Genomic DNA, 18,984 nt, shown 5'->3' on the forward strand with positions numbered 1-18,984 from the left:
GATGTTAAGTCAAACGATTTGTTTAGCATTTATTTTATCGTTCAGCTGTGAGAGAAAGAATGAAGCCTTACTTGATACGTGGCTGGATATGCATACAGAGTGCCCATTGTTTACATTTTAATGACTTTTCTATCTTGAGAAAGAAGTGCAGAGGGGTTTACAGGATAGTGGCACTGTTTTTCTCTTTCCAAAATACCTATCTGTTGGGTATACCAAGAATTTTGAGTCTCCTATCTGTTAATCCAGTAACTTTCTCAAAGCTTAACTTCACCAGGAGGGGGTTTTGGGGATTCATTTGGAAAAAAATAGAAGAAGAAAACTCTCTGTCTGCTTGGTCAGTGACAACAGCCTTTCTTATGAATGATGAAAGAGTCCCTCCCCTTCATGTGCCTTCCCCTTTTCTGGGACAGACTACGAAGGCAGAGTTTGTAATTCCTACTAACTCATGACAAGCATAGGTTTCTCTTGTTTCCCCAAACAAGGAAACGTATCTATATTAGCACTGTATTTGTCGGTATCTGTATTAACAGAATACACTTTTAATTCCTGAAAATAGAATTTAGATCAACAATCCATGATTTGAATCACACTGCTGAAATTACCTGCATCCATAGGACCTTTCTTTTCTTACATGACATAGTTGACCTCTAGCCATGCAACAGATTGTACTGTTCTTATTTGGATAATTATTTAATTACATTTATTTTACATTCCAGAATGTGGGATAAATATTTTTTTAGAATAAATTAGAAAGCAAAAAAGTGACACTTTAATGCTGTTTTACCACAAAGGAAGAAAAATACTTTCTACCTGTAGTGCAATTTTCTGCTCTGAGAAGGCAGCCAAATTAATTTTTCAGAATGCTCAGAACATTTTAGTTGATTAAGAAATGAACCATAAATGAAATAATATATGATCTCAGGACGGTGGACCACAGTATGAAATCATGAGGTAGGCAATTGTGGAAGTTGAAAACCTGTTTCCTGCAGAAATAAATGCAGGTGTGGTAAGTTGAAGAATAGTTTTGAAACAAAAACTGGTGAAAGTACTAAGGAGCTCATTCTGTAGGAGGTGGTCTTTTGAGGTTCCTCGATTACAGGAATGTTTCAGTACAAGTACAGTTCCTTTGCAACTGCCTTCATTAGTGGAGTATGTTTCCCAAGTTCGTCCTGCAATCTGTTACTCAGGCTTTTGATTTGAGTGAAAGAGTAAAAATATGAAACTACTAGGTTCAATGTGACTATGTTTTATTAATGCTTCAATGATGCTTTTTTTCCCAGCTTCAGCCCTTCCTTTCTAAAATACTAGAACTTTTAAGCCTCTGCTTTCATTTTTTTTATTTTTTTCACTAATGCTGACTTATAAATTGTTTCTTTGTAATTAGTAAGTTAAGAGCCAATATGATTTCTAAATTTATTGATCTCGGAGGCTGAAAAATTAATTTCTTGGCACCCACAAAGGCTATTTCTTTATTTTGGCGTTAAAATACCAACTTTACTGTTGGTCGGGACCTCCTTATTTCAGGTTTTGCTTTTCTGTCTCCCCTTTCCTTGATGTGAAGCTGTTCTTCTATTTCTGCCTGTAATTCCTATACATCCTCTTAAAATTTTGGATGTTTTTTGTCATTGTTTGTATACTAGCATATACATAAGGAGACAGGCTAGCAAAATTTTGAGCCCTATCATTCCAAGCACTGGAACACTCAAATGTGAGAAAATCCCCAAATATACCTACCTTTTATATGCTGTGCATAGCATTTCTCTTAAAGTAGATCTGTGTGAGAGAGGTACTGTGATGTCGTATATTTAGCCAACTCTGATTTGTTGATAAATTATTGACTTAAAAGATGTTTGCAAAGCATAGGTTATTTAACCAAGGATATATTGAGCTGACATGTTAGGATAGTTACTCCATTTACTGATAATTAAGCTAAGCCTTTATTCAGTAATGGCCATAATATCACTCTGGGGTCCCTTTCTCTCAGAGCTCTTGCTTCCGAGCATCCTGACTCAGGTTATCTTGGGGTCCTACAATGTCGGGCGTTCCCATGGCAGTGACTACTGAGTAAGAAAGAAGCTGCTGCAGAACTGTTGTGTCATTGGGGACCGTGCCAGTAATCTGTCCCCAAATAATCTACTTGCTTCCTTTTCTCTCCCATAAATCCCTGATCCTATGGGGTACAGGGACAGTGGATAGAAGGTGCAGGGGAAGCGCCTGTCATTGTGGCCTTCTCCCAGCTGCCAAGACTCTCTCATTTTCCCCCCATTGCTTCTTTCCGTAATTTTTCTGTCCTTTTTGGCTAACGGTCCAAAGCTGGGTTTCTCAGTCCGAGTTTAGATACATAGATACAGATATTAATCTATCTGTAGATATAGAAATGAACATAGATTCAGGTAGTTGCATACAGAAGCAGCCTGACTGTCAGACATGTTGAGCTTTTGACTGATTTTCATCATTACTGAGTTTTTTGTTCAAAATAAAGTTATTGTTGACTGTCACCTGAAGTGCAGACATGTGAACCTAACTTTGAGCAATAGAATTTGAAAAGCACAGCTGCAAGTTTGCAAAATGGAGCTTTATAATGATTTTAAAAATACATACACAACAAACTATAAGAAATTATCTTTCCCATATGCATATTTGTGTCATTGGCAGATTTACAAAGAAATGGCTATACTTCTCTGCAGTTTGTGGATAGCTGCATAAGACATGGACATATTTTTGTATTATTTTTGGTATTGTTTTACTATCTGTGGTAACATTTTCTGTCCTGTTTGTTCAAAAATGTTCACTTTACAGGAAATTTTATCTATAAAGCATAGTACTTGTTTAATAAGAAACCAGTTTTATTAAATTTACTCTTAACAAGAAAGATATAATGCTTCCCCTTTTCTTCATTACTTAGTTTATTGTTTTGATAAAAGGTAATAGGGGGGTTTCAATTTGTATTGTATTTCAGCATTACATATTCTTTATTTCAAACATCATTTATACAAGAATCACCCCAGTAGTTTCATCACAAATGCTGCCTTTTTTTCTATTAGATTAGGAAAATAATCCATAAGATAAATGTTCAAAACTATTGCAATAAAAAACCCACAGTGCACTAACTGATCTTTAAAGCCTCTTTAAAAATCTCTCTCTCTTTTTTTTTTTAACTTATTTTAATGATGTTCAAACTATTTATTAGATGTTCAACCATACAAGTAGAACATTTAATACCCCTCCAATAGAGGGGTAATAGAAATAGAAAGTATTGGCAAAAAATAGCATTGTCCCAAAAAAGCAGTGAAAAGGTCGTTGAGATCACCTTAAATTCTGTCATTCAGTTTTCATGCTTTAGTAGGTAAGTTCTTTAAAAATCAATAGTCTCTGGTCTTCCTACGTGCATATCAAAGTAGGCATCTGTGTTCCACAGTACTGAAGTTATGCTGACTTAAATCAGCCTAGGATCTTATTGGGCAGATGGGTATATGATACCAAACTTCCCAGTGGTCTGGAAATTGTCCAACAAAATACACTTGCAATTAGAGGTGACAGAAGAGGATGCAGCTTATTACATACTTTGCATTTCCATTTACTCTTACTCTCAAAATTTATATGGTGATTCAAAACCATGAAAAAAAATAGTTTTGCTTAGTCCAATTCTAAGAACAGACAGAGGCTCAAGAAAGATCTTATTTTATGCAAACATATCACAACAATGGCTAGCAGAAATCAAGCCTCACGAGCCTTTTGCTGGTAGCTGGACAGCTGAAGAAAGAAACACCTCAGGAAGAAATGAAGCACTGAGACAGTGAAGTAGCACTGCATCAGCATTTTTAGTAAGTTAAAAAGATATGTTAATTTTGTACTTGAAATTTAGAAGATTAGTCAATTCCTTCTCGAGCAAAGTATCAAGGCTTCCATTTCTGCCAGACTACAATGTTCCAGGATGGATTTATAGTTAATTTTCCTTAGAATAGCATTTGTAAACGGAACAGTTAGTAACTGAACAACAGCCTACAGGATGCATAGGCTTAATTGATAGTCCAATACATTTAAAATAGATGTGAAAAAGTTGGCAAAAGGTCGTAATAGTGTCAACGGGTTTTGTTAATAAGGAAACTTACTTTTTTTTATTCATTTATTTATTTTATTTTTAATTTTATTCATTGATTACGTGATAGCTCAAAGTCTTTTTCCTGATTACATATTTTCTTCAATTTGAAGAAATGTTGTGTGTCAATGTTTTTCCTTGGCATAAGATTAAAGTCAGAAACGGTAGACATAATTATTTATCTTGAAATACAGCAGTTTGCAGGACGTGGCATGGGTATCGTATTTGCCAGAGGTGAATACTTTTCCTGTATTATATACTCTCTGTAAAAACCTTCAGGGACAATGTGTATCTTCATGTTATGATGCTAAATACATCTGTCACATCAAAGCTTTAAATTATTTACATACTTAAGTCAAAGGACCATGACATGGTGCTATGTCTAGTTCCAGCTTCTTGAAACATGGTGGTAGAAGTGTTGGAGTGATAGAGAAGAAGCTGTTTAGCAAAAGTTACAAACTCAGCTGGACATTAGCATGTAGTATATGTTAATGTCAGAATATTAATATCCATGTTGTATTTTTTACCCAACCGTTTTAAGATTGAAAATGTAGTGTGAGTTGCCAACATCCTAGAAAACGAGCAATGATTCACAAAAGATAAATATTCATTGCTTAAACATATTTCTTTTATTTTTTTCTTTTAATCATCAGATTATTAAGAAGAAGATTGAAGTTTCCTTGTCCAGTAGATTCTTCCTTTGAAGACAAAGTTTTTGCAAAATAAATCATTATCTGCCTTTTACCATCATAGTTGTAGCTGGGTTACTTGCCTTTCAATTCACTTTAGGCTAAATAATTCATTTACAATTAGAACCATGTGTCTTATCCCATTTATGCAATGATCTGTGAAACCCTCATATGTTTGAAAACCCTTATAGAAAAATCATACAAGCGATATAAGCTTTTAAACCTTGTCGTTTCTAATCTGTAGTTTAAGAAGTTTTGATCATTCTAACATAGTATTGCACATAATGATAACAAAAAAGAAAACATTGGAAATAATAGGGAGGATAACACTTTGTAATTAATAATGATTTTTAATTAATTCCTATTTTTATTTTTTTGAAGTAATACAATCCATTATATGTTTGTGATTTTTTTGCTAGAATGGAAAAAAATCTGTGGGATGATTACCTGTAGGATAATAAGTGCAGTAAATTTACAAATGCTATGTAGTGATCGTTTATAAAAATACGAATTTTGAAAGAAATTAGATGGCACCCTGTTCCCATCACACATCAGAGGTGTGTGCAGCATTTGGAGGTTTACTGTATCCTTCACAAAGGAAAAGTTTTTTCAATAATTTTCGTTCTGTCATGAGCTTAAACTAGTGCTATTATCCTGGATCTGGAGTTTACACTCATCATTCCTCTGCTGCTTATATCTCTTGCACTGAACTGTTATCTTTTAGGATTTGGGGATCTATTTATTATACTGAATATTCAGTAACCTACCTCTGGTTCCTTGGGTGCTTGCTCTTGTGGTTTTCCTAATCCATCCCTTATTTCCTAGCCTGTCTCATTGTTAGTGACTGTAAAACTCTAAACAGTAGTAGTTCTCTTTAATCTTTTTAATTCTAGCTTTTTTTTATTTTACAGATAGACCTAAAGTAATTCTCCACATCTATCTGAACTCACCAATTAATTGCTCCTATATTAAGTTTTTGATACTATTTAGTCTTTGTGCCTGCATTGCCTGTCTCTAATTTAATAGCATCATTCTTGTTCAGCTGCACTACCATTTATTTAAGTGGAATGTGATGGTGATAACCAGGTCATCATCTGCCATTTGGAAAGCACAATGAAAATAATGAATAAATAATAAAAAGCTTTCCACCTGGAAGAGTGTGGGGTCACTGAGCAAATTCATGATGCTATGAATATAGCACATGTAGGAGAATTTTGAGTCCCAGACTGTTATAAAGTTATCCTCTTTCCCCAGACTCCCTTGTCTTCCTCCCACATGCACATGGTGTTGCTTTACTCTTGCATGAGGTTGAATGATCACAGCTGTGGGAGAGAGGAGCAATGTGCCTAATACTAGCATAATAAATTCTATAGGAAGGGCACAGAACAGCACCTTACACAGACACAGTTTCTGCAGTGCCTTTGTTTTAGTGAAAGGATGTAGTTGTCTCTTTCATGTAGACAGTACAGCAAGGAAAGCTAGAAAATACCATGATCCCCAGTGTGAGCATTGACTATTGTTATATCCTTGATTGTTAATGAAGAAGTAGATATACATGCTTACATTACTTACTCCCTTGCTGGATAGGAAGGTAGCAATGACTGTTCAGCTTCTTTCTTTCACCACACGTGATGTGGTGAAATAAATCAGAAGTCAATACTACTGCATATCTACTTTTACGTGGTCTTTTAATTGATACTAGGTCAGATAAAGGTATGAAGTCATTAGCATGCTATAGAAGAGATCAACAGCACATATTGAGGAAAAGATTTCTGAGAATGTTTAAAAGCAGGTTCTGTTGCTACTTTAGCATACTCCTCACATATTGTCTTGTGATTTAATTAGTTGATGTTAACATAATGACCTGTACTTCCCTTTTGAAGTAGCTATTCATTCTGATAGTCAAAGGCTTCAATGCTGGTCTTCACTGCTTGCTGCGTATTTTGTTACATGTACTTAATTTGGAGGTGGAACCACAGGGAGGAATGAATCCTATTGGATTAATGCAGATACTTTGAACTACATTTGAATGTCAAAGCAGAATAGAAGAAGTGTTGCAAAAGTATAGCAGCTGATGTATTGGAAGACGGTTGGAATTAGATCTTTTTATTAGGGCGTAATGTTGCCAATATACACAGTTTTTATAAGTACAACAGTTTTTACCACTTCTTATCTTAAAAGACAATGTTGTCCTCAGAATGTATGTACTGATAGGCTATACAGAACGCTTCTGTGGCAGTAAATTGGAAAAAAGGGTTAAACTGATGTTTGTCTGTAATGGTGGCTAGTGGAATTGTTTTTTAAAACAGTGAAGATCTTGGTTCAGCTCAACTGAGCTGGGTGATTTTACAGACTAGTTTGTGAAAAGTGTGACTTCAAGAATTGCTCTTCAGAGTGGATGGGAAATAATAGTAATCAGAAATTATTTTTATTTTTTTTTAATTTTAAAAAATGTTTTAAATAACATATAAATGTGTTAATTCCCATTCTGCATAAATGGGAACCATCAATTCTATAATAAATTGTTTCAACAAGATTTTGTGTACTTGTATGTTGTAAATGCTTTATTTCAAATCGTAGTGTATGTATGATGCTGATACATGAATACTTTTGCAGTAAGGAAGTATATAACTTGAAGAGCCGTAAGCAAAACCTATTTCATGTGCAGTCAGCAAAGTAAGCAAAGTGTCATTAGATTTTCTGTGTCTTCTTCCATAATTCTTCTGGATAGAACTCTGGAGATAAGGAATTCTCAAATTCTGCATGTGAGGCATGTAAGAAGAATGTAAGGAAAGTGCAAAGGCACTTTCATGTAGTTGTTTTATCCCATTCAGGCAGTTCAGGAAAAGACGGAAGCTAAATGGGAGTCAGAAACATTTGTTTACCTCGGTTACACTGTTTACAACTAACAAAATTATCCGATTCATGCAGAGGCAGCTGTTCCAGTGCTCTAGATTGTGGGGTGTATCCATCACTGTAAGAGACTGAGCACTCTGATAGGCAAGATAAAGCCCTACACGGCATTTAAGTTCATTGCATTAGTAAACCCAAGGTAATGCAGCTTGCAAAACAGTATAAAATTTGATCTAGTCGTGAGGGGTTTTTGCGATACAGTGGAGAAGAAAAGTGAGCTGGTGTTTTCAGCGATGGGTGGCAGGCCTTTTTTGCCCCTTGGCACTGCAGTGTGGTGAAATATGGAGAAGCATGATGTACTCTAGTTTTTCTACAGAAGCAGCAAATTTCTCCCATCTTTGCAGTCTCTAAGCGATTTGACTGCTCTCTGGCTGAAGGTATACAAGGTATACAAGGTATAAAGCTTTATTCACTCCAAAATTTTGCTTTTCTTCAGGGCTGCAAAATTGCAGCACACTTTGAATCCAATGCCCTGGAGACTAGTCCCATGCTCATTTACAAATCTTCAAATACTCTCAAAGCTGAGAGTATTTCATTTATTTCTCTTAATGCCAGTCAAGCATTTATCCACTTTGCTAATTTTGAAAACTTTATTTTTATTTAAGTCTATCGTCTTCCTCTCTGTTTGCTGGTTGTGAATGACAGTGACAGTGAGTCTTCAGTTAAAACTAGCAGCTTTAAGCAGATTTTTAGTAGAATTTTTCATTGCAGTGCCCTATGTGAGAACTCACTGGGATGCATGTGGATGCTGAGTCTTTAAAATCAAAATCCATTGAATTGCTTCATCAGTGTTATTTCTAACAGTAGACATTGAAAACACATTTAGGTGATTTTTCTTTAGATACGATAATCATGCATTAAACTAGTAAGAATTCTATACAATTTCAACAAACCAGTTCCATATGGAATTAAGATAGAATCACTGCCAAAATATCGAACAATTCGCGGATCTCAAAAAGTAAATTTCCAGTATTTTTGTTGCCCATTAGTGAGAGAAGTACAGTTCATTAAACCTGCAATAGTTGTGCAGTTTTGAACATTCTAAAAGTTGTCCAAAGTATGTATTGAAAGTATATAAAATGTAATATTTCTCATCAAATGAATGAGACTTCACTTTTTCCTTTCAGTATAGAATTGTCCTCCACACAAGGTTCCATGTACTTCTGTGAAAGGTATCATGGAAAAAAATCAAAAGAGATTTCCTACATGAGTTTTTCATAGCCTCTTGCAAGAGTTTTAACTTACGAACATTTTGAAAACAACTTGTTATTTTGTTGTGCTTTGGTTTACTTTTAATAACTTCAAAATTCAGCATGGGGATAAACCACGACAATGACCACCCATCCTGTGCAGATGGTCTCCATATCATGTCTGGGGAGTGGATTAAAGGACAGAATCTTGGGGATGTTTCATGGTCTCGGTGCAGCAGGGAAGATCTGGAAAGATTTCTCAGGTAAATAATTCAAGAAAAAGAACTCTTACTGTATGTCATTTATAAATAGTTGCAATAAATATCCTGAAGTAACAAGTTTCCAGTATTTTTTACCACTTCTGTGGGAGATTTGTGTTTGCATAATCCATCAAAATTATTTAAATCATCATGAACTACATAATATTTGACAGACTGATTAAAATCTAACTGTTTTCAGCAATTATTTGTATTTTTATACTTTCATTTGTTAATGAATATGATTATACTTATATATTTATATATACATTTTATATATATTTGAATATGCTTAAAATGTATTAATATGCTATGTATTGAAGAATGTTGGACAGTGAATGACCTATAAACATTATGTAGATTCTTTGATCTATGTTGTGCCATGCAATATACCATGCAGTATAATTACATTACGTTCATTTTTTAAATAGAAATTTACTAAGATATATTTAATAGAGAATAGTATACCTAGAAACCAAATTAAAACATTTAGTTTCACTCTATATCTCTTAAATAGGATCTGTTCCCTTTATTAAGCTCTGTTCCTTTATTAAGTTTATAGATATATCTGTTGAGAATTTACTTGCAAGTTAAGCAGTCCTCAAAGGTCTGCTTTATGACGCTGTAAAGTTAGTTTAAGTTGGATGTGTCAGTCTGGCACATTTGTACTGATTCTAGACAGAAATCAAAACCATGACTTGGTGCTTTAACAGGTTTAAGTATTTTTAAATATTTTTTCTTCAGTTTTTGAGAAAAGTTAAATTTCTGGCTACCAGCTCAGAAATGTATGTATTTTTAAATGTGTGTGTATATATATATATAGTCTGAAATCATTAATTTGAGATCCTGCTAGGTATGAAAACTAAGCTATACAACTGCCTATGCATTATAAATTGTCTACTTTTAAATAATTGTTTAAATCTCTATCCAAACCTTAATGAGTTAAGTAAATTTTACAGTAAAATGTTGTCCAGCGCTTTCTTGAAATTCCTATTATAGCTGATGAATTATATTGTCTTTCTGCAAATGTGCAACATCAGAACATACTGTTAACTTAGATCAAGTAAGCCATATTAATTTATACGGAGTAATTTCTCTGAATTACAGCCCAATGCTGATGAATAAAAAAATCTTAAGAGTCCACACTTTTCTAATGTCAAATGCATGTTTAAGTCGGCATGACAATCAGACTCTTTAGGATTGCTCAGCGTATGAATCTCTGCATATTGCCAGGTCAAAGGCCAGTAACTGTCTGCTACAGACGAATCCTCAGAGCCTCAATTCTGTGATTATTCCCTCCAAGCTCCCAGGAATAAAGTACACTGCAGATGAACAGTGTCAGATTCTTTTTGGACCAACTGCTTCCTTTTGCCAAGAAATGCAGGTAAGGATGGGTATATACTTCAGAAAATACACCTACCAACTCATTTTTCTGTGAAAGATATTTTTGTGCATGTATTTGAGAGAAAGAGAACATAGCACCTTTGAAACAAGAAGTTTACACTTTGCTTTCCAAAGTCAATATGAGTGTTTTCATTTTTTTATCTTGTAAGGCTTGCTTTGGATCTCCAAACATCCTGAATCATGTTGTATCATATCATACCACTGACATGTTCCTGGTACTTTAGAAATAGAAAATGTCATAGTGTGAAGTCACCTCGTTGCTGCGAATGCAATATTTGCAATGGGACTAGATTTCACGTGTAGATTCTGTTTCATTATGCTTTGGGTATTGAACCTCCATATCTGACCTTCAGTAGAGTATGCTGTGCCTATGCATGCTCAGAGGGAGCAGAGGGTGTTAGCTGGACTCCCTGTACCGCTGAATATACCCTGCCTCCCAGCAGGTCCCCTGTGAGCCGTGGCAGAGCTTTGCAAGTGCCATGGCAATAGGAGTTCCAGTACTTAAGTGAGTTTGCTGACATTGCTTCATGCCATTGCGTTAAACAATGTCACTGTATATTAAGCTTGAAAAGACAGATTAACAAAATTGAAAAGGTCTTCATAATTTTATGGCCTAATACTAGTAGATGTCTGATTGAAGAAGCATTTTAAGACTGGTTTTAACAGAGAAAAATCATTCTTCTTTGGAGAGGTACTAAACATGTTGGATGCCCTTGAGAAGGTAACCAAGACAAAATGGGTAGATGATAATACAAATGAATAAAGAGCATGGAGTATGGGTTGATAGAATGGGGCCTATCAGGAGGAACTGTGAAATAAAATTTCATCAGAGTCAGAGCGGACAGACAGCCTGGAAAGGTCAGGAATATTTAATATGAAAGCATAATTCCTTACTCCTTTAGTTCTTCAGTTCTCTTCATCTTTTCAACTTGGACATAGTACTCTTTCTTTAGCGAGTTGCAGTGAGAGTGATCTTTATCCTAAAGATTCTCAAAGGAAACATTGCAATACATGTATGACTACTGCATGCTAAGAGTGGCATAGCTGCAAAACCAAGGAGCTCTAGGTTACTGGTTATTATTTTAACTGTCTTATTGAAAACATTTTCACTCTGAGAGATGAGCAGTAGAACTCAATGTAACGATTCTACAGATGTTCTCAATTACTTCCAAGTGCTTTTTTCATGAATTGCAATCTGTTTCTTGTTTTTTAGTACTTTGTTTTCAATTAAAAGATGTGATTTTCGTTTCTCATTCTCTAGAAACCCATTTTGAACAAGAAAATGGTATAGCGTTAGCCCATTATTTCTTCTAGGTCTTCTTTAACAGGTAAAAGAATTTCAAAAGTAATTGAGGAGATAGTCAAACCTGGAGACTTGCTGTTGCATAATACCTTTATATGCTTTTCATTTCTCTGGGCACTTTCCCTCCTTTAATACCCTTCTGTTTAGTTCTAATTCAGGCATTTAAATTCAGGTAGCCAAGTGGTCTCGTGCCTGTTGTGTTTCATTCACAGATGCAGTGAATATTCTTCTCTTGGGGTCCTGACTCCAAGGTTTCTTTGGCTTTCATTATTATTTTAGAAATGTTAGGAAGATAAATCCAGTTAACACTATCCTGGTAGTGTTCAACTGTTTGCACAGAGACTACTTAGGCTCTGGGTGCTGGTACCTAATTGTCCATTTCTTCAATCATTTTCTCCTCTTATGGTATTTTGTATGTAAGAGGACACATTTCAGCTAAATCACTTGTACCATTCTTCTTTTTTTCCCACTTACTGGATCATTACTTTATATTAAAATGGTTAGCTTAGGAGAATTCCTATTAAATATTAGTATTAAGATACCTTTGTAACTTAAATCCAAAGATATGCAGACTTGCTTTGAAGAAAGAACCTAGTAATGATGCAAGACAATACAAAAGGCCGGTGGCCTTTCCAACTATTCTTTTTTTCTGACAAACTGCAATTTAATTTTCAGTCTTCTTTGTAAACCAAGTCTCTTCCTTGATAACCTTATGGTCTTAACAGTAAGAAAAAGAGAACTTGATAACAGTTTCTGAGAAGAGAACAATGGGAAGAACCTTCTGCAATTTCACAAAAGCCCTCTGCAAAACTGGTAACCCTGAACTGGAAATCATATAAGCAAATACTGAACCACAAAATTATTGTAATGCATCTTTAAGAGCTTTGGACCTATTAGAAATTACATAAAAATGAATAAAAAACACTAAGGACAGAATTGAGAAAATCTGGTTAGGGCACTGAGGCAGAAAAGGTGATCTCCAAAGCTCCACTGCCAACCTCCGTGAAGTCACCTTGTTGGTTTTCCTCTGCATTCTTTTGTCCGGAAGCAAAATTTACACTCCCACGTTCTCCCCGACAAAAAAATCCAAGCAATTTGATCCTGAGACTGTAGACCTGAAAAGCTAACTACAGCACGCTTAGGCACTATATTCAGATCTCCTTCTTTTGTTCCTTGCTCTGGGTCTTAAATTTAGTTCTTCTTTAGGGAAGTTTACAGTATCCTAGTCCAATTAAATAAGATTTCTACGGTGAAGAGGAAACTCAGAGCAATGGATAAAAGCACAGCCCAAAGGATAAGAAAGCCATCCTGTTCTTACATATGTTTCTCCTATGTATGAAGAGAAAGAAAAAAAAAGATGTTGCAATTTAAATTGGGCTAGAACCAAGCTATATAAACTTTCCAGAAAGCCTTCATGAGTTCTAGTACATGGACTGTGCAACACCAATATTGTTTAATTGCGAAGTGCTGTTGGTCAGCAGCTAATTTTATCATCTCCCTCTGAAATACGAGGATGTTAGATGGAAATAACAAATATGTTGAATTTAACCTACCAAATAATTGCATTTTACATATTATGAAAGTGATTCAAAGTTCACTGTGTTGATTGTACAGATTATTGTGGCTGCCATTAGAGAAGTAAACATTTAGAAGACTTTTCTAAATTGAATACAATATTTCATTAGTTGCAGTATTAATTTATTTAAATAATTATTTTATTATATATTGGCAACCACTGTTTTTTCCATGAAATCCAAACTACTTTCTTTTATCTCTGTATACTCTCTTCTACTCTGCCTGGCAGCTTACTGTGGTTACAGTTGTCCACAAGCCAGGAAATGAGAGAGAAACATACTCCTTGACAGTTCATTTAAACTTCAGTAAATCCAACAATTTATAGCCCAGGATTTCTTGGATACATTCTACTTGCTTGTACAGTTCATGCACTTCGGTGTAACTATGTAAAAGATAAATTATGAACTATGTTAGAGTCTTACATTTTTTGTGACTGGAAGATAATTTGATGACCAGACTTCCATGCAGTCTTTTACATTAAGCAAGTATGTTTCATATATAACAGCTATTCAACTAAGAAAACAATTGAGTAATGATAGAAAATAATTTTCTTAATGATCTAAAAATAATCTACAAATATCAGTGGTACAATCAATAATGCATTTCTGCTGAGATGTAATTTTCTACAAACATTATTACTGAGCAGCGCTTTAGGATAATTTACAGTCACATTACATGGCAATCTCTGTGAAACACTGCAGATGCCAATGATTTTCCCTTGCTATCAGGAATTCCTCTTTATAATTTAATGGCTAAAGCAATGGACTGAAGGGACCATTGAGAGCCTACTCCCGTATTTTCCTAAGTGAGCCCCTCCAACTCTTCTTTCATGAATGGTGTCCAGACTTTATTTTTTCCTTTTCATCTTTATTTCAAAGACTTTTTTTTAATACCCCAAGCAAAATTTATAGAGCCTGAGAAAAGTGTGAGTGGATCTCAGAGTACAAGATTTATACCATGTTTCCATGCTTACCTTGTAAGGGAGCCAAGTTTGCTTTTATGCCCAGGCTGTCTCACACAAGAATCAATTAGAGCCTAACATTGTTTCACATAACAGATAGTGAGATCATGGCCCAGAAGTAGTTCTTGATGATTAAATGTGATTGTAGAACTTGACAATTGAATATAATTGTTGAACTATTAAATATTGGCTTTTAAGATTAAAGTTCAGGATGCAAATGCTATCTAGTCAGTTCCACTAAAACAATTCTTGTCATAACACAGCTGTGATCTTTGCAAATAAGTAGGAGACTGGTTATATTTCATGGTGATTTTTAAGGTATTTCAGGGAAATATGACAATGAAAAGAACGAAAGTCATGGAAATATTAAAGCCCTGGTGAAATCTGTCCTTATATCCACCACCACACTTCAATCTTGGCTTTGCACAAATACAGTTCTGAAACGCTCTTTTTGTCTCTGTTTTTTCCTCTCAACTTGACCTTCTTTCCAAATGCTTATATGATTGGAAAAGCATCCCTGTGATGCACACACACCTGCCTCACTCTTTTCATTCAAAAAACCCCCCAAAAGCTAGAATGACCTCTGCTGTTCCATGGACAACTTTCATGTTGTATTTGACAATCTTTTGCTGTTAAAAACTCACAATTAACACATTCTTTCAGAAAAAATAATTTGTGTGTGCTTGGCAATATTTTGTTTTCCAGTGTACATGCAATGAAATATTTTACAGATTGAGAATAGCCTAATATCACAAGTATAAGTTTATAATCTCCAATAACTCTTACTTCCCTTGGCTAGTCTAAAAAACTGTAATGGCTGTTGAACTGTGCTTATCATACGTAACTAGTAAACCTCTGTGAATGTTAACTTAGCTATCCTGATTTTGGCTGAATGAAGCTTTCTCCCCAGCAGGGTAAATTTCTCGTTTAGAAGTTTGTGCTCGGATTTTGGAGTGACTGTAATATTGACACTGGCCTCCAGATTTCTGTTAGTTTTCAAATCAGTCCTGATCTGCAGCATTGCAGGTTGCTAATGAACAAAACAAGTTACGCATCATGGTTTTTCCCCAGCCACATGCAGAAATACCCAAATGTCAAAAGTTAAATGGTACAGTAAACTCCATTTCTCTTATTTATGCAGCAGAAGAGTAACTAACCTGAAGAGTAACTAAAAAGTCTATTTGTGATTTGACTGAAATGGAAAGCCCAGAAAAAAACTTACAAGTCATTCTCCAATTTTAGTAATTCCATATCTCCATTTGTTGGGTTTAGGGAATCTCAAAGTCTAGGATGAAGTGTTATAGTAATACTGAATGCTTATTTTAAAAATTGGTGAAGTGAGTGTTTTTAGAATACAGTTCAGTTAAAGCTCAAAGTTGTTTCTAGCTGGGGAAGTTAGATTCATGTTTCATAAGGAGGTGGTATACAAGTATTTGCAGACACATGCAGATGTATATAAAGCACATTAGCAAGTCAAGTGTCTTGATTTGATTTACTTGATTTACTTTACACAGCTCAAGTGCATCTGTGTGTTCAGGCACCCAAATCCTTGTAAATCTGACTTCATATCTTCCTAAGTTTAGAAGCATTGTTTCCGGATTTGTAAGGAACTGTAGGTTTGTTGTCAGCCATTCCACAGTCATATGCAAGTGAAATTGAGCACAAGATCAAAGTGTTCAGGGGAAAAAAAAAGAATAACATACTGTAAAATGTGATGAAAGGAAAATTTTACTTTATTTTTTGAAAACCTGGATGGCTTTTCCTCAAATGTAGTCATTGACAAATCAAGATTTAGGGATATGAAAAAAATTATTTGAATTAGGAACATTAAATTAGTATGTATTTTTGTGGAGTTGTTCCAACAGTATAGTCTGACATTTCATAGTTGGTATGGAAGCACTTTATCATGAACATCTGATACTCTGTCTCATCTATATTGTCTTCCAAAACTGGCCCAGAAATCTTCTTACTAAGTTTAGTTCTCGGCTCTGAAGTTATATCTTAAAGTGCATGTTTAAAAAAAAATTAACAGAATAAGTTCTCTTTTCCCTTGAACAAGAACAGAAATGACAGTTTGATATTTGAAAAATGCACGTTAAAATTATCCAGGAACAGGATAGCACTTCTGGAGCTATATTTTAGGATATGCATAGGCTAACTGTTGTCTTGTTAGTTCAACTTCAGCACAAAACTGTTGCACGATGAATCAGGAGTGAGTCTGACTGCTGCCATCCTGTCTCTTGTTTCTGTGCAATGCTTCAGACCTCTACAATCTTTGACTTTTTTTGAAAGCTGATGTTACAGACATTTTTACATGCAAGACTCCCACTGGAACTGTCCTGTTCCTTGTTCAGACACAATCTTCTGTTGAATTATGTTTCCTGTGCCGTAAGACTTTTTTCAAGGTAGCATGAGATTTATCACACATTTTTCATGCATAGTGTAAAAGGCACAGAGACTCTTACTGGTTTTACCAATGTAACAAATCATTTCAGTCAGAAAAACCACGTCTTCTGGTTTCAAAAAAATAGCTGATGTTTATATTTTATCCTCCTTGCAACCCGTCTCCCTCTCCTGATCCTTCTTTCCCCTCTTTGGGGGTACTATACATATTTGGGGGGAATCAGTCTGCACATGCAATAACATTCAGGCCACAACTGAGCCCCATGTGCCCTCTGTTCACTTCCACCCAGTTTACCAGTAAGGGGGGAACAAGACAGTGAGGAGAATGAAGTAATGACTAAAAACCATGGAAGAAGGAGGACTTTTTAGAGGAAAATAGGGAAAGCTGCCAAGGAAATTTGGGGAAATGTGAGCCAGCATACTTCAAGGCTGTACTTTCTTTTGAAGAAGGTAAAACTATCTTGTTCTGATGCTTAAGAGGGACAGAATAAGCAGCTTTTCTTTCCATCTCTAAAATTCACTACTGACAAGTACCCCTCTCATCTCCCTTTTCTTCTTCCCAGCAAAAATATTTCATCCTGGTTTGTCAGTTTACTTTGTGTCTTATTTGTGGATATTGGGTTTGATTGCTTTTTTGAGATATTTCTAGAGGAATAAATGAATTCTAGAGGAATTATGAATCATTGGAAGAGCATAAGATAGCAGCAATTATTGGGACGGTATGAACAAGTGGGATTTGGAAGTCCTAGAGAAGCCTCAAACTTTCTTACAAACACATTTTTACAAAACTCCCATGAACATAGTTCCATGAAGCTGCACAAAGACTCATTAGTCCCTGTATGTAGAAATGGACTAATTTTAAAACTTTGGTTTTTGTTGCTAGTGACAGTGCTATTTTTCTCCCTTTCACGTAAAATGAATGAACACTAAATAAAAGGAGTAAAAATATGAACTAGTTTTAAAAATAATTCCCAGAAAGCTCACACCTCTACCAGTCTCTGGTGGCCGCTTCACATCATGGGGCAAAGTTGTTCCAATGTGCTTTGTCAGATCTGCCGTATGCAAAGACTGTGACCGCTAGGGTTAGACTTGGAGGGTTCTTCCCCCTCTCTATCAACACACCAGCTTGACTTGTTCCATGTGTTTGTGATTAGCAAAAGTCTAAGCAGAATCTGCCCACTTTGGGTTTTTGTGCATGTTTAACCTGTCTTTAAACATACTTCAGGACCATTAAACTGGTAACTTTACAACAACATTAGTAGATTGCATGCAGAAAGTAATTTTGCATAAGAGATTTTGTGCTACCTGTGTGTTTCATTTTCAGCATGTCATTTGCACTGGGTTGTGGTGTAAGGTGGAAAGTGAGAAGGAATGCAAAACTAAACTGGATCCACCAATGGACGGAACAGACTGTGACACTGGAAAGGTATGTTTCTGGTGGAAAAGCAATATAAATTATATTGAACACCTAACAGTTAAGGAAATAAGCTGAATAGGTCTTTGCTCTTGTTTAAGTTCCTGCTTACCTCAATTATCATAAAAATCACACATATATAGTTGAATGTATTATATGTTATGCATTATATAATATAGATATGATAAAAAGTACATTTCCCTAAAAAAACTGAATTTAAAAAAAAGTTAGCCAAAGCCACAAATGTTTTAATGCTTGAAATGTTTTATTTCAAATGTGTTCTGGTTTTGTATCCTGTTCATGAATGGAATGCCATTGTTGCACTGCTTACTGTAAACAGAAACATAAGCTTTCAAAGATACAAAGTTCTCAGCTATGATTTAAGATTTAGAAATAGTCTTATCGAAGGAATTGATACAGGTTTGTGGTAAAACTTTTCAGGATAAGCTTTGTAAAGAAATATTTATAGTGTAGTGAATGTAGAAGAGTGATTAATGTCATTAAAAGTATGCCATCAAAGACAAATTAAATGGTCACCTGAAGTCAGACTTACATTAAATGTCCTTCAAGAGCTTTCCTGCTTGAATAATTTCTGTCATCTCTGTATATAACTGTAAATGAAGATAAATAACCTCAAATATATAACAGAGCAGGAGCATGCATATATCTTGGGATTTTCATGATATTGTGCTGACAGCAGTCTCCCACAGGAGTGATTTGCTCTTTGAATCATATTACATTCACCAGGACTGTCATCATCTCCCTAAAAAAGTAAA

At 35.1% G+C, this 18,984-nt stretch overlaps 1 protein-coding gene across 1 annotated transcript in view; it reads left to right on the forward strand.

Moving 5' to 3' along the window:
* Positions 1-18,984, forward strand: part of ADAMTS19 (ADAM metallopeptidase with thrombospondin type 1 motif 19) — a 153,267-nt gene that overhangs the window by 80,756 nt on the left and 53,527 nt on the right. The window contains exons 9-11 of the mRNA XM_075137023.1: positions 9,014-9,154; positions 10,382-10,532; positions 18,119-18,220. Of these exons, the coding sequence (XP_074993124.1) occupies positions 9,014-9,154; positions 10,382-10,532; positions 18,119-18,220 (394 nt within the window). The remainder of the gene's footprint in view (positions 1-9,013; positions 9,155-10,381; positions 10,533-18,118; positions 18,221-18,984) is intronic.

Source organism: Calonectris borealis, chromosome Z (assembly GCF_964195595.1).
Source record: "Calonectris borealis chromosome Z, bCalBor7.hap1.2, whole genome shotgun sequence".
In the NCBI taxonomy this organism is placed as follows: domain Eukaryota; kingdom Metazoa; phylum Chordata; class Aves; order Procellariiformes; family Procellariidae; genus Calonectris; species Calonectris borealis.